General features: G+C 35.2%; 3 protein-coding genes across 3 annotated transcripts in view; 1 reads left to right on the top strand and 2 right to left on the bottom strand.

Annotated features, from left to right (window-relative positions):
• The window catches only part of LOC108692580 (protein FAM161A), a 4044-nt gene extending 3403 nt beyond the window's left edge, over nt 1-641 (bottom strand). Inside the window, 1 exon segment of the mRNA XM_018200895.1 lies at nt 88-641. Within this exon segment, the coding sequence (XP_018056384.1) occupies nt 88-641 (554 nt within the window).
• A 1999-nt stretch (nt 642-2640) lies between these two features.
• LOC108692579 (ubiquinone biosynthesis monooxygenase COQ6, mitochondrial) lies at nt 2641-13419 on the top strand. The gene is made up of 8 exons (XM_018200894.1): nt 2641-2830; nt 3387-3577; nt 3941-4180; nt 9594-9701; nt 9824-9886; nt 11564-11877; nt 11989-12271; nt 12363-13419. Exons 1-8 carry the CDS (start codon nt 2641-2643, stop codon nt 12399-12401), a joined length of 1428 nt encoding a protein of 475 aa, XP_018056383.1. The 3' UTR covers nt 12402-13419.
• LOC108692672 (transient receptor potential channel pyrexia-like) lies at nt 4534-8917 on the bottom strand. The gene is made up of 5 exons (XM_018201035.1): nt 7787-8917; nt 7516-7698; nt 7052-7337; nt 6434-6811; nt 4534-6161 (listed from the first exon to the last, which is right to left on the bottom strand). Exons 1-5 carry the CDS (start codon nt 8062-8064, stop codon nt 4611-4613), a joined length of 2676 nt encoding a protein of 891 aa, XP_018056524.1. The 5' UTR covers nt 8065-8917; the 3' UTR covers nt 4534-4610.
• Nucleotides 13420-15241: the final 1822 nt, after the last annotated feature.

The raw sequence follows: 15241 nt of genomic DNA, 5'->3' as shown, positions 1-15241 counted from the left end.
CTCTCTCTCTCTCTCTCTCTCTCTCTCTCTCTCTCTCTCTCTCTCTCTCTCTCTCACTCTCTCATCGCTTGACAACTTATAAATTATCACCTATACGTCAGTAGATCTTGATCCTCGGCGAGACCAGCAAAATTTCCAGATGGAAACAATATTGGGCTGCTGATTCTCGACTCTTCGAGATAGCATTTCTTCCCATTCAACTTGAGATCATCAACGATGTTCGATTTATCGTCCTTTGACTTTGAGTTCTCATTTCTCGTAATTGACAAACGCGATGACGGCTCCTCTGTGTCATCCAGCGAGTTTCTCAGATTCTGCAGGAGCAGCCGCTGCTTCCTTCTTAAATATTCGACCTTTTGCTTGAATTGCTCGTTCGACAAATGATGCACTTGTCCATAATCTGGTATGCTCTTCAGGAACTCTAGAAGATTTTCCAATGTGTCGCGTGGACTTGACGACCCCGAATTCTCGACGGCAGTCGGTTCACCCTCGACAAAGTTAATTTTTTTCACTTTTTCTGATCTTCGGCTGGCGGATGACAGTCGAGGACGTTCGTAAGAAGGAGTTGGTTGTCGGCTACAAGGATCTATCGGCATTTTCACGCACGAGTGGAAAAAGGAGGTGCCTCTGTGCTCCGTCATGGTTCACTGATTTATTACGAAATATTATGTAACGTATAGTTAACATAACAAATAATATGATAAAATAAATTTTAAATATTAATGAATTTACTGTTACAAGATATGTAAATATTGGTAGATTAAATAAAAAACTTTTTTTATTAAATATTAGGTGTGGGAAAAAGTTCGTGGCGTTTTTTTAATGCCATCTAACGGGAAAAATGTCACGAACTTTTTCCCACACTTAATATAATAAATATTTCATAATTTCTAACGTATCCGTTTTTTTCACAATTTAATGATGAAAAAAGTAGTTTTTAATTAAATAAATTAAAATGAAATTTAAAATATGTAGTGAAGTTTAGATATTATCAAAGGCACAGTTATAAGGCACAATTAAAGATAATTACAATAGACAATCGTACAACTACTGTCTATAATTACAGCATAAGTTAATTGTACATAATATATATGACATACACAGATATATATGACATACACAGGAAAAATTACTAATAACTGAATACAGCAAACATTAAAATATAAGATAAAGAGGACAGTAGAGCAAACTAACTTTCCTAATTACCAAACAGTTAAATCTTTAAATTGATTACAGCTGCGACTTTGTTAAAATTTCCATAAAATTTCAAATCATTCAGGATAACACGATTAATATACATATATTTATCTTAAAATCTTAAGCTCTACCTACAAATGTGTTTTTTATTTTATTCTAATCGTCATTAAAATTGAGATATTTTGCCGACTCTTTCTTAGAATATTCCACCAGATTCTTCGTGGAGTTTCTTGTGACTAATCACTCCTCTGAGCAATCAGCCAAATACGAGTCGTCCAGGTCGTTCTAAGAAGCTGGTTTGTGACTAAATCCTGATTCCAACACTGGGATACAAACAATGTACTGGCAACTTCGACGGCCGTTACTGTACCTGCTACGAGGGATCAATGCGACCTGGCGTCGCCGACCTGGCGTCGCCGTCGCCATGGTGAAGCTCGTGAGGAAGTGCTAACGCCCTGCAACCAATTCTACGGAATTAAATGGCGCGCAAAACAATCCAATCGATTCGTTTGAACGTGAATGTTACCGCCGAACGTACGTGGAAAATGATTATGTCTGCGAAATCATTGATTCCTTCAAGCGTGAACATCGTTCGAGTAAACGATGAAATTTTGATGACCCAGAAAAATTTATATATGCTCAAATCTCTGCGATTATGCAGAGAGAAAAGCTTGTATAACATATAATGCTTATTCAAAGAGAATAATTAGAATCTATTTTTTTCTGGTAATAATAATATGTGACATCTGCCATCTCAATCCTATTTTAAAATTATATTATATTTAGCGCAGCAATATTTTAAGCATAAATCAGGATTTTTTTGTGATTTAGATTTTCTAATTAAAAACTAAAAGTGAGAAGTTTAATTCTCTTAATTTAAAATTAATTATCTTTAATTAAGAAGAAATTAGCTGTAGATCGAAGTTTTTTAATCCTCTTTGAAATCGAAATTTTTAATCTCTGAAGCATGAATATAGGCATTTATCTCTCGAAAATACATTTCGACACTGAAAAAAAAATATAGTCAATTTTAATAAATATTTAGTTGAATACTGCCAACTAAATATTTATTAAATATAAAAATATATGTATTTGATACAAGAAATGTTAATTTGATTTAACAATCTTTTTTTTTTATTGAACAAATATTTACTTACTGTAAGTAAATGTTTAGTTGGCAGTATTGAACTAAATATTTATTAAAATTAACTATAATTTTTTTCTCTGGATATGTATACAAGTTCATGCAAATCATTCTTTGTATCTTCTTCACTTCGTATGGATAAATGTAAAAAAAATTGCGATTAATCTTATTACCATGTGATAAAGCTAAATGATACCACATGATCAGCCTGTTTTGCAAAAAACAGAAAACTTTTTATTTGCTCTTTTCTCATTCCTGTTAATCGAGTCGCGCGCTGTTGCACTCATTGTCAGTGTAAAATGGCGACTATCAGGGTAGTAACGTGTCGGCTCGTCCTCGCGTCGTTGTCGCGGAATTGCGAACGTGTCATCCCCAGCGCGACCGTGATCTCGAAGAAGAGCTACTCAACCACTGCGGAAAATGAAAAGATCTATGATATCGTCATCGCCGGAGGCGGCATGGTCGGTACGACGTTGGCGTGCGCTATAGGTTAGCTTTTTATCAGCACTATTATTTGTAAATAAGATATTCGATAAAGGAAAACATCTATTTGGAAACTTAAAAAATTATTTAAGACGTTTTTAATATTTAAAAATAAGATGTGGGAATGAATTAAGTATAAAATTAAATATTTAATGATTATATTATTTATCATAAAATTTCTTAAGCTATTTTTCTTTTTAATTGAAGATTTCTCAAGAATTATTTTATTACATTTTTAACTGATAAAATTTTTACTGATGAAATTTTTGACGATTTAACTTTGTTCTTAAAAACATTTTTTATTGATTAATAAAATAAAATAATAAAATAAAATAATTTACTATAAAATGTATAATATACTATAAAACGTATAAATATTACATATATCAAAATTGACATTAGCGTTTAATTGAGTTGCAATTATTGAATTAGAATATTTTGTGAGACAAAAAACTTTGAATATATTTCTGTCAAAATGCATAATCTGTTCTTCTTAGCTTTATTATATTGTCTACATTTATAATATGTGAAGCATGTTTCACAAATATATGTTTAATTTCAGCGAACAATCGGAGATTGGCAAACAAGAAGATCTTACTTTTAGAAAATAATCCTAAACAGGAATACACACCCCAGGAAAAATACTCCAATCGAGTTGTCGCAGTGAATCAACAAACCCGTACTTTATTATCCAGCATAGGAGCATGGAAACATATAGAGGCAGTCCGATATTCTCCAGTACGAAAACTGCAGGTAGCCAGTCCTTTAAATTCCTGTTTTGCTATTTAAGAATTAATTATATTATTAAGCAAGCAAGTGACATTAGACTGGTATGTAAATACAATTAAGTAAGGAAAATGCCTTATTGAGTCTGATCTCATTTGATTTAGATCTTGATAATCTAATGCTTAATAATATTTTAATATGAATTTATATACATACATCAGTTCTATAAACTATGCACTGATTTATATACATAAAATTTTTGGTCTTATAAATTCTAACTTAGATTAAATAAGATCTTTCTATTTTTTCTTACTTGTTAGTATATTATTAAATTTCTTCTGGTTTATAAAATTAATTTCTATGATATATTTATATATAATTTTTTAATAGGTATGGGAGGCATGTTCCGATGCTATGATAACATTCAACGAGGATTTGTCGTGCAAAGAATTGGCCTATATAATTGAGAATGACCTGTTATTGCACGCGATCAACAAACAGCTTTCTGAGAAAGAAAATGTTACTTTAATTTACAATTCTAAAGTCGCCAATGTGAAACTTCTGAAGACGGGAATGGAATTCGTTACTATACAGCTGCAGTCTGGAGAGCAGTACAGGACTAGATTACTGGTGAGCACTAAGTTAACTGTATATAAATTGCGAAGTATGTGCGTGTATGTGTGTGTGTGTGTGTGTGTGTGTGGTGTGTGTGTGTGTGTGTGTGTGGTGTGTGTGTGTGTGTGTGTGTGTGTGTGTGTGTGTGTAGATTGTGTATCATGATCGAAAATATGTGATTTGTTACATTCATATTTTTATTGTCATTGTTAGAGGCCTTTTACAATTTATGTCTCTTTTATCTTAAGTTCATATTTTCTTTTTGAGACACTTATTCTTATGATCTTTTCATTAATTGTTTTAAACATTTTAAAATATTTAATGAGACAATAGAGGTATATTTGCAAAACACCATCCGAATGGTTCCGTGTATCATTTTATCCTTGTTTAATATTCGGTGAACAATAAAAATAAAATATACAGAGACTTGAATGATGAATGTAGCTTAGTTAGGCGACATGTCCAAGTCCTTAGCAATATTTTCCACTTTGTTGGTTAAACTGTCCAGCCTAGTGCTGATGTTGTATGAGCATCTCTTCAATTCGGCTGCCAGCTCATTTAGCTGCTGCTGGTTGCTCTCGTTGCTGTACATTCTACTGAGCCTTGTGTGACTCGAATCCATGGCATTCACATTTCGTAGTAACGGTGGCACACTGCCTCTGTATGTTGTCCGCCGCGTTTTCCTCTCACTGACCAAACGATATGTTGCCCGGATGAGATCTCGCGGTAAACGTTTTTCACGTGGATCATTCGGTCGAATGTGTAAGGCGCAATGATACGGTGGATGTAATAGCAAAGCGCCTCTCCTGCATGCCTGTATTATACTCCATGCTGGAGCCCGATCCAGAAGTTTGGAGAATAGCATATTTTCGAGATGAGCCACTAACTCGGCACGGCGCACTAATCTATCAAGGCCAGCGCATCTGCGCAGTTCTTGAATATCCGATACGGCTAGACCAACCATCAGATTCGTCAGGATCACTGTCACTAGAATAACGAAGCTGAGAAGCATCAAGTGGGCTGTACCAGGATATTGGAGCGGTGCTTTTTCGTCGAAAAAGACATCCTCGAACTCGAGCTCGCCTGACATCATGATCATCGTCTTGAGTAGACTGACCAATGGATCAGCGAAGGACTTGTAGTTCTTGTGTAGCACGCTAAAGCCAAGGGAGAAGCCGACTATGAGGCAAATGTAGGCTGCGAGAAACTTGAAGAAGTTGATGGACACTTGAGTGAACATCTGTACATAGATGCCGAACATAGGAAAGCGACCGACCACTATCATTAACTCGATCCAGACCAATAAGACACCCAGAGCGGCAACGTGATGCTGCCAAGTATAGGCTGACGGAATCAGGATAATGCCGGATGCCATGATCACGCTCCACTGCAGCCAATTCTCCCAGCGTTTGGCATAGCAGTAGATACCATGAGCGATTTGAAAAAATTCCTTGCCTGCAAGCATACAGGTGAAACCCAATACTGGCCAGAGAAGAACATTGCTGAGCCGTTTCACGTGCCAGAGATACGTTGCTCCAACGTAACCAGTGAAGAGGGCAACGAAGATCGAGTGAAACATCAGGCTGAGCAAGAAGAACTTGCGGATACGCAGCCACTTGAGATAAAGGAAACTTTCACACAACGGATGCTTCAGCACGTGACCCTGACCAACTTCTACCAGACAAAGCATTAGATCCGTCTCACCACGACCGCCTGGCACCAACGGCCGAAAGTCCAGTCGCAACTCGCAGTCTACGTCGCCCAGTTCATGATCGTGCAGCGAAATCGCCTGATCGAAACGTGCTACAAAGAGTGGTAATACATCTGGAGTGCGACGTATAATAAAGTTAAGAGCTGTAATGCCGCCCTTGGTGCGCGCCGTCATATCGGCGCCCTTCGACAGTAACAACATCACCGTGGGCGAGCTCTCGTTCAAGGCCGCGATGTGCAATGGCGTGTAACCAAATTTGTCCGCCTTGTTGACCAAAGCGCCTGCCTTTAAAGGAAAAAAAAAATAGGATTGTATCTCTCTGTGTTGTTAGAAAAATTTTTCTCAACCTGAAAATAGTCACCTGATTTTTTTTTAAACGTGAACGATCACCTAGAGTGTTAAATTCGTAGAGAATAGTTATTAAAAAAAAATTAGAAAGAAAATATATTACAATATCCATTATATCTAGACAAAATAATATATTATAATATTTCATTGCTGGGATATAAAAACATCCCAGGTGACTATTTCTGAAGTATAATATATGAGCGAACTACTTGTATCAAAGTCTTGACCAGTTCACCGCTCCTCAAGGCTTTTGCAACTGCAGCATGTAGAGGAGTTCGCCCATCGTCGTCCTCCTCGTTGACTTTCGCACCGGCATTTATTAATACATCTAACGTTTCTATAGATTGAGCAAGTGCTGCAAGATGCATCGCCGTCTGACCGCGCGAGTTCTTTGCTTCCCAGGCCGCACCGGCATTCAGCAACAGCTTAGTACACTCCACGCTCCCTTCTTCGGCTGCCAGATGCAGAGGTGTCGATCTCGCGATTCCCAGTTGCACTCTCACATCCGCTCCATGATTCAATAGTAATTTAGTGCAACGCACATTGCCTAAACTAGTCGCCACGTGCAAAGGTGTCTCTGTGTAAACCTGTCAATAAATCATATTAATTCACTGAAGAAATCTTCACTTGAATCTCGAAGAGATGCATTAATTTGGTGAAAAAATAATATCTGATCCATAATCGACGTTAAAGATTTTATGAGATGTTACTTTCTGCATATATTATCAAATTTCAACTTATCAGATCAAATTTCTCTTAAAAGATTTCTGTTTAAGCATCACTTCCCCACCAAATTCATGTTTGAGTTGATCGTAATAAAGGAGCACCTGTGGATTATTGGGACAAGCACCTGCTTGTAGTAGAGTCTCGACACAATCTCCAGCGTTGTTTAACACGGCATAATGAAGCGGGCTTTTGCCGGATAATCCGGCGTCTACATTTGCACCCGATTTAATCAGGGATTTGACGGTAGCGACGCAACTAGCCGCTGCAGCACAATGTAACGGGGTGCATTTCTTTCCGAGATCCCATTTGCACGGATCAGCACCGTGCTTCAGTAACTCCTCCACGAGTTTTACGGATGTGGCACAAGCTGCCAGATGCAATGGTGTTCTAAGATATAAAGTTTTTGAGGGTTAGTTGGAGGCTCTAATTAATTAGAGATATCTTGTAATTCGCTGTGATGGAATCAGACTTTCGAGATACATAACTTTCGAGATACATAATAGATAACATGATTCTGGATAGTGATTCTGTCTATCGCAAATTATAGTTTTATATACATATATACCTTCCATCGCAGTCACTTGTAGAAACTGGCGCACCTTTGTCTAGCAAAGCCTTGGCAATCTCCACGTGACCTAACCAGCAAGAAATCAACAGACATGTGTCTGGCCATCCTGCAAGTAACTGACCCGGAGTCGCGGCAGCCGCTGCTCCATTTTCGCTATCTAGTAAAGCCTTTCGCATAAACCTGAAAACCCGGATAAGCTTGTTCTTATTTTTCACTTTTACCTCGCTGTAAGGTTGAACTGTAGATGTGCAACTATTATTGCCATTACCCGTTCGCAAACGTAGGCAGTGTGATCTTTCGATGATTACAGTCCATAATTTCATTGAGAGTCAAGCATTGGAATTCCTCCAAAACCTTTTGCAGAGTATCATTTTGAAGAGTAGGGATCAGGGAAAGAGCAGCTTCGCCCCCTGGAAGATTCGATAGCGCTATTTCGACTTCCTCTTTGCTCCAGAGTTGCTCCTGCGTCATCGGCGTTGATATGTGACAGGTGACAGAATCCGAACCATTCTCGGAGGAGATACTGCCACTGTCAATCTCACTCATCCAAATATCGTCGAGTTCTTCCTAAATTCGGCACACGAACGTTAAGAAAAACATCGGAAAATCATCGATTACATTTTTTTCACTGACCTTATTGCTGATTACAACAGACGGCATTCCATTATTGGTAGCTTCTATTCTCGGCGCCTCTCGCGTCAAATGACTGCCGGAGAGTCTTTCAAAAAACTTTTTCTTACCAAGAATCGACATAATCATGTCTTTCTTTAGATTCTTAAAGAAATTTGTCTAACTCTACATGAATGATTACTATAGACATTTTGTTAATGTAATCACAACATGTAGCGTATAAAGAATGGAAAGTTTCTTGTCTTTAACTAAGTGTCATTCATTGTGGCGCAATGATAACAGCACATGCATTTCCATGCATACAATGATACATTTATCACGGCTAGATCGATGATGTTCTCAATTAAATAAGTATTAACAAGATAATTAATATAAATATCAGTAAAAAATCTCATTAGATCAGTCGTTTGATGAGCAATCGTTTTGACATTGTAGAATGGATAGTTTTCTCAATGCGCCTTCATCGTCTCTCAACTCTAACTCTCACTCACTAATACTGAACACTTATTCGACTATTCCGGATCTCTGTATATCTCAGGATACCCACATGTGTTTATAAAACAGTGTTATATATTTAGCTTCTATTAATCTCTCACGGCTCTCCCTCGCTCCTTGCGTAAATCCGGCATGTTTCAATGACAAAAAAGGAAAAGAAAAAAATTCCCGACCGCAAACTCCTTCTCTATCATTCTTTCTCAGCACGATGCCGGAAATGATTGTATTATCAATTAATTCCAGTCATTTCATGACTGTAAATACTTTCAGCAGAATTCAGTCGATGTCAAGCAATATCATTTAAAAATTATTATTCTGATACATATTTTCTTTTTCTTACAATTAATTTTTAATTAAGATTTGAGAGAGTATATTTTAACAGCTTCTTTATTATAATTTAACACAAATGACGATTACAGACGTCTTGCAATTATTTCAATTTACAAAAAAAATAAAGAAAATATAAGCAGATTGAAGAAAATAAATATATAATATAAAAAATATATAATATATTATTTTTTGTGGTGATGGAACAACTAACATTATAATTTGTTTTTAAATAATTGTGAAGTTTTATGAATGCGACTTTCTGAAATATTTTGTATTATTAAGTATATCAAAATGTAAATAATATTTTTTGCGGACATGTTTGCAGATTTATAATAATAAACGAAGTAGCATTTATGATGGAAAATTAATAAGACGTTAATCATCCTGCGCAGATAATCTTTGATGATCTCCGCTGAAATCTGAAACAGAACTGACGTTATTTTCGTACATGCTTGTAAATTTTCAGCACGCTTGATTATCGCAACGCGCCAATTATTCGCACTATCTTCGTCTTAATTCAATAATTCCCCTTATAACAACGCTTATAATTTTACTTTTAAAATGTTATTACCGTCAAGCACAAGGAGCCAGAATAAATAAAGTGTTTTGATGCGTTCCAGGTGGGTGCCGATGGCGTTAACTCCTTGGTGAGGAAGGCAATGGGTGTGATTTATCTCAACTGGCAATACAATCAATTGGGCATCGTTGCGACTGTCAAGCTGTCTGAGGTAATTCTATCGAAAATATGTAAGATCGTACATAAAACAAACAAATGACACAATTGTTTCTCACGTTTAAGAAGATATCTATGAACTGTTGAGTTGTAACATATGTTGTTAATCGATTTCAGCCTACGGAGAACGTCATTGCTTGGCAAAGATTTCTTCCAACGGGACCCATCGCAATGCTTCCGGTAACTTGTCAGTTTTCGTATTTCTATTAATTCATTTCTTTGCGTGAACAACGTCAAAGTCCAAAATACTCCTAATGCCTGGAAAATATCATGGAAATATAACCAAATCAAATGAAATGTGACGTTATTCTCTGTGTTATGCTCGTCATTTAGAATAATTTCAAGAATAATTAATAGATTTAGAAAATGAATATACAATGTTTGACATCTCAAGTCAGACATTTTAAGTAATTTAATTTAATTGAACAAATTTGAAGACAAAAAGAAAATTAATAGATCGATTCAATATCATTTTATATTACTATTTCTACTATATTACTATTTCTAATCTGCTAATCTGTTCCTTCCTTACAAATCTTACGCAGCAAATTCTCATATATAATTCTTTTCCTCTTTTCTCTTTTCCTCGCTGTTCTTTCTGATGTACTCCAGGATTCTAGGTTCTTTCTTTTTAGTATTTTTGTCTCTAATTTGTCTAATTTGTCTAAATTTCTCTATCCTCCGAGCTCTTTATGTATGCAGATGATGTAATTCTTCTCAAATCCTTTCACACATTGATGCTGGAGCAGCCTGTTCTGCTTTAAATAATGATCTAAAATCTATTGTCGAATGATTCACTAATAATGCGCTGCATCTAAATTTTTCTAAATCATCCTTGCTAATTGTCGATTCCTCAATATTATTATCGCGTATTCAATCCTTCGATATTGCTCTTAACTCCGTTCCAATTTCTCGCTCCTCCTCTATTAAGATTCTATCCATGTGACTCTTCACATTCGAGTCATACGTGATTGTCAAATGTGAAGCTGCTTACGCCCGTCTACGTTTTCTTTATCTCTTTCATCACATCTTTTCCTACTCTTAAAAACTTCTCTTTTTTCAATTTCTCGTTATTTCTTTATTTGATTACGCCGATGTCGTTTACATTCCAATTCTTAATGTAACTGCTAAATCGAGTATAGCGTATCCAAAATTCTTGCCTCCGCTTCTCCTATTGCATCCATAAATATGACCATATATATACGTATTATTAGAGTTCTGGCTGATTTAGGATGTGGCAACGTTTTATATACCATCTGTGCTTCGTATTTTCTCTTCTTCGCTCCAGTACTCTTCTATATCTGCGATGCCTCCTTCAGTTGAACTTTGAACTTCATTTCATTATTAACCCCTTTATCATCAGATATCAAGATTATTTATTCTTCCCTATACATCGTTCCACTAAGTTTCGCTTTCTTCTATACCTCGATCAAATTTAAATTCTCTTCCTGTATCAATAAAAACCTCTCCCTCTCTATTTTCCTTTCGTTCCGCTGCCTCACGCTTCATCGGATCACTCATAGTTTTTAAGCGGGCTGATGTAACGGGTGTGTGTGTGTGTGTGTGTGTGTGTGTGTGTGTGTGTGTGTGTGTGTGTGTGTGTGTGTGTGTGTGTGTGTGTGTGTATGTGTGATTGTAACTATTGCTTCGCCACTCATTGCATCTTTGTCTTAATCCTGGTTTTTTATTGTTGGTAAACTTTGTAACAGTAGTTTTGTTGATACCATTTGCAAGCTACTATAATCTATTGTATCTTATGTCTATTACTCTGTTAACATAGTCTTTTTATAGAGCTTTGCAATAAAGTAAATTAATTAATTAAATTAATTATTTCTACATATTATTGTTCTCTAATAGCTGACAGATTCTCTCAGTTCACTCGTATGGTCCGTCACGAAAGAGAAAGCAAAGGAATTATTGAAAATCTCGGAGGAAGAATTTGTCGACAGAATAAATGAGGCGCTGTGGCGAATTTATCCGAAGAGCAGTATCGTCGAAAGTGGGATGCAAGGATTCCACTGGTTACTTACAAGACTTGCCTTAAAGACCAATGCATTATTCAAGCAAATGCCACCCTCCGTGGAAGCAATTGTCGAGGGATCGCGGGCAGCATTTCCCTTAGGTTTTGGTCATGCCTCATCTTATGCTCAGTCAGGCGCGGTGTTGATCGGGTAAGAAAATTTTGTCCAACTGCATAATTTGTCTTCAAACTAAAATTTGTATATTGAGATTTTAATTATGTATAGTTTATTTTTTTTTAATATTCTACGCGTATTTTAAAGGGATGCTGCACATCGAGTTCATCCTTTGGCAGGTCAAGGTGTAAATCTAGGTTTTGGCGACGTGGTAGATCTGACGCAAATCCTCGCCGAGGCCAACGTGAACGGCAGTCATCTCAATGATATGTTCTATTTGCGGACATACGAGACGGTGAGGCAACGTCACAATATACCGATGATGCTCGCCATCGATGGACTTCATCGGTTCTATCAACACACCGCGGCACCCATTGTTCTTAGTAGAAGTCTGGGCTTGCAATTAATAGATGCTCTCCCGCCAATCAAGGTAAAGAGAATGTCGCACTGATATACTTTTTTTTTTTGAAGAAAAAATATTTTTCGTTCGATATTAATCAAAATGCGATTTTCCTTTTTAGAAACTTTTAATGCAACAGGCTGCAGGAAATATGTTTTAAAAAATATGCTGATCGTACTGAAGAATGTACAGAATGTAAATAATGTAAAGAATGGTTAATTTACTTTCTGTATTATACATATATATCGTCAAAACTAGAAGTGGCAAATAGGGTAAGGTTAACGCGATGTTTTGAAGCATTTTTTAATTGGTCAATTTGTAAAATTCTTTCTTCTAATTGGACTATCAACCTTTTCAAAGCATTTGCAGCGAGACTTTGACCATAGTTCCAGATCTGTAATTAGTTTATGGACGCTCTGAGATAATTATATTAAATTTTTCTTAATTTTAGATTTTCTGGTAATCTCTACATGTATCTCCTTTTTTTCCTTTAGAAGAAACATATTTGTGTTTCCTCTAAAACATATTTAAGTTTCCTGTTAACATATTTGTACGCATATACAGGGTTTTCCAAGGATATGGAAATTCTGTAAAAAAAGAGAATACTAGAAAACGGTGAAACACGACGATGCTCCATAAAAAGCTATCTTTTGCATGAGTGCTGATTAACTTCTCCTAGGTGTGCGAGGACGGAAGATGTGATGAAAATTTTAAATATCATTAAAAGCCGTATTTGGAACCTTATTTGAAAAGCTTTTTAATGGCGATCAAGATGCTAACAATTTTAAATCTCTACTAATAATTCAAAATAACAGCTAAAAGTGAAAATTTCATATATTTAGCATTACTTGGTATTATCCACGATCATCTCTCTCGTCTTCATGCACCTGTGAGTGATGGTTAATAAGCATACATAAAAGTAACTTTTTTGGAATATCGAAACGTATTTCGAAATTTTCCAACATCTTTACTTTATAAAAATTATTACAGGGTTTCTACATTCTTTTTGGAAAACTGTATATTTCTTCTTCTTCTTCTTCTTCTTCTTCTTTTTCTACCCGGTCATTTCCAATTTTACTTGTAGAAATCGAAATCTTCAAAGAAACTATATATTTGTACATTCTATGTTGTTGCCTCTATGATAAAATCCTTAGTTGTTTTGTTAATATGGAGACAAACTATGCCAATAATAGGATTAACTGAAATACAGAAAACGATGTGTAATTATGTGCAATTGTATACATTATATATGTAATTATACATTATTATTTTATTATTCTTATTGTACTTATATATGAAATGACATTTTGTAATACGTTCTTTAAATTAATTTTCAATAAAACTTAAAGTGCGTTCCGAATTTCGCATGAAACGCGTAGACTGCACAGAAAGTCATTCCAAATTAGCTATTGCGCGCTTCGAAAGTGTTTCGAAAGTGCTACTAATTCCCCAGATTGTATTAATCATACTGAATTCTTATACATGATCTACAATGGGCAGTAACAGTAGTTGATTAAGGAATAGGCGTAGAAATCAATCATCATAGGCAATTATTTTTCTCACATTCAACTATGATTGGTCGATTTTTACGCCTACTCTCTTAATCCATTACTGTTACTGCCCATTATAGACCATGCATTAGTATTCCTCCCAGCGCTACTTCTCTTTTGACTTGAGGTTGATGTATATGCATTCATGCAGTCCATGCGCTTCATGTGTAATTCAGAACGAATTCGTGATACTGTGATTTTTAAATGGATCGAGAATCTTTCTAAGAATTCTTATATTAGATGTAGTAAAAAGAAATCCATTATTTTTGCATGAAATTGAATGGAAAAATAATGGATTTCTTTTTACTACACCTAATAAAAAGAAAAACAAATATTATATTATGAGAGAAAGAATAACTTGAAGCCTTGAAAGTTGTTTATTTTATATTATAATTAATTAATTTTATCTTAATAAATTACGAGTTTTTAAATTTAAAATTAAAAGTCAATCTTTTCAAAGTCTAATGTTATGTTTCGTTATTATATTAAATATTTTTAACTAAAAATTAAAAATGTGTTATAAAATAATATAATATTATATACATATATTATTATATTATTGTATAATATTGTAATGTATTAATATAATTTGTAAAAATATTTTTAATTCTTAATACAATATTTTTATAATTTGAAATGTTTGAGTGATATTTCAACATAATAATAAAATTATAAAAAAATTATAGATTATTCTAAATCATATTTATGATAAATCATATTTACGATAAAAATTATAGATTATTCTAAATCATATTAACGATAAATTTGGAGACAATTTACTACCTTATTATTTATATTTTGTATTCTTAAATCACTCCTTAAAAGTTAAAAAAATATATATTTGTATCTTTCTGTATTTTTGTAACTAATCAATGAATCGCAATCGTTTGAACCATTTTTAACATTACCAATGCAGTCTACTCAGCCCACAGCTTGCATAGGAAACCGTTCTGAATTTACAAGCGCTTCATGAATGTTATACGCGCATTGAAAAAAATGGAACGATTTCGAAGCATTGCACATCAGTATGCATTTCAATATTGCACGCGCTTTGTACATAAATCGGAACGCACTCCCTGTGTGAAATGCATCTTGTGCACCTCTAGGGTATGATCAGGCGATGTTGCAAACGCTTTGAAGCGTTTTTTAATTGATCAGTTCGTAAAATTCTTTATTCTAATTGTTCCATCAAACATTTCAAATCATTTTTAACGAGACCACATGGGATTGCATTCCGTTTCTCTTCATGCACACTCGCTGCATGCATGATTCAACCTACCGTCAATTGAATGACTCCGCCTCTTCCGGTGCATGAGACCGCATGAACTGCTTCACCTCTTGAGCTGAGGCAATTCATGCAACTTATGCATTCATATTTTAGCGCGAACTGAAATCATGGGTGGTTTGGCTGGGGCGAGTGTATTCAAAATCACATAAGAGTTAAAAATAC

The sequence above is a fragment of the Atta colombica genome, unplaced genomic scaffold, assembly GCF_001594045.1.
Source record: "Atta colombica isolate Treedump-2 unplaced genomic scaffold, Acol1.0 scaffold78, whole genome shotgun sequence".
Classification (NCBI taxonomy): domain Eukaryota; kingdom Metazoa; phylum Arthropoda; class Insecta; order Hymenoptera; family Formicidae; genus Atta; species Atta colombica.
The sequence above is the reverse complement of the archived record's forward strand: the minus strand, read 5'-3'. Positions and strand labels throughout refer to the sequence as shown.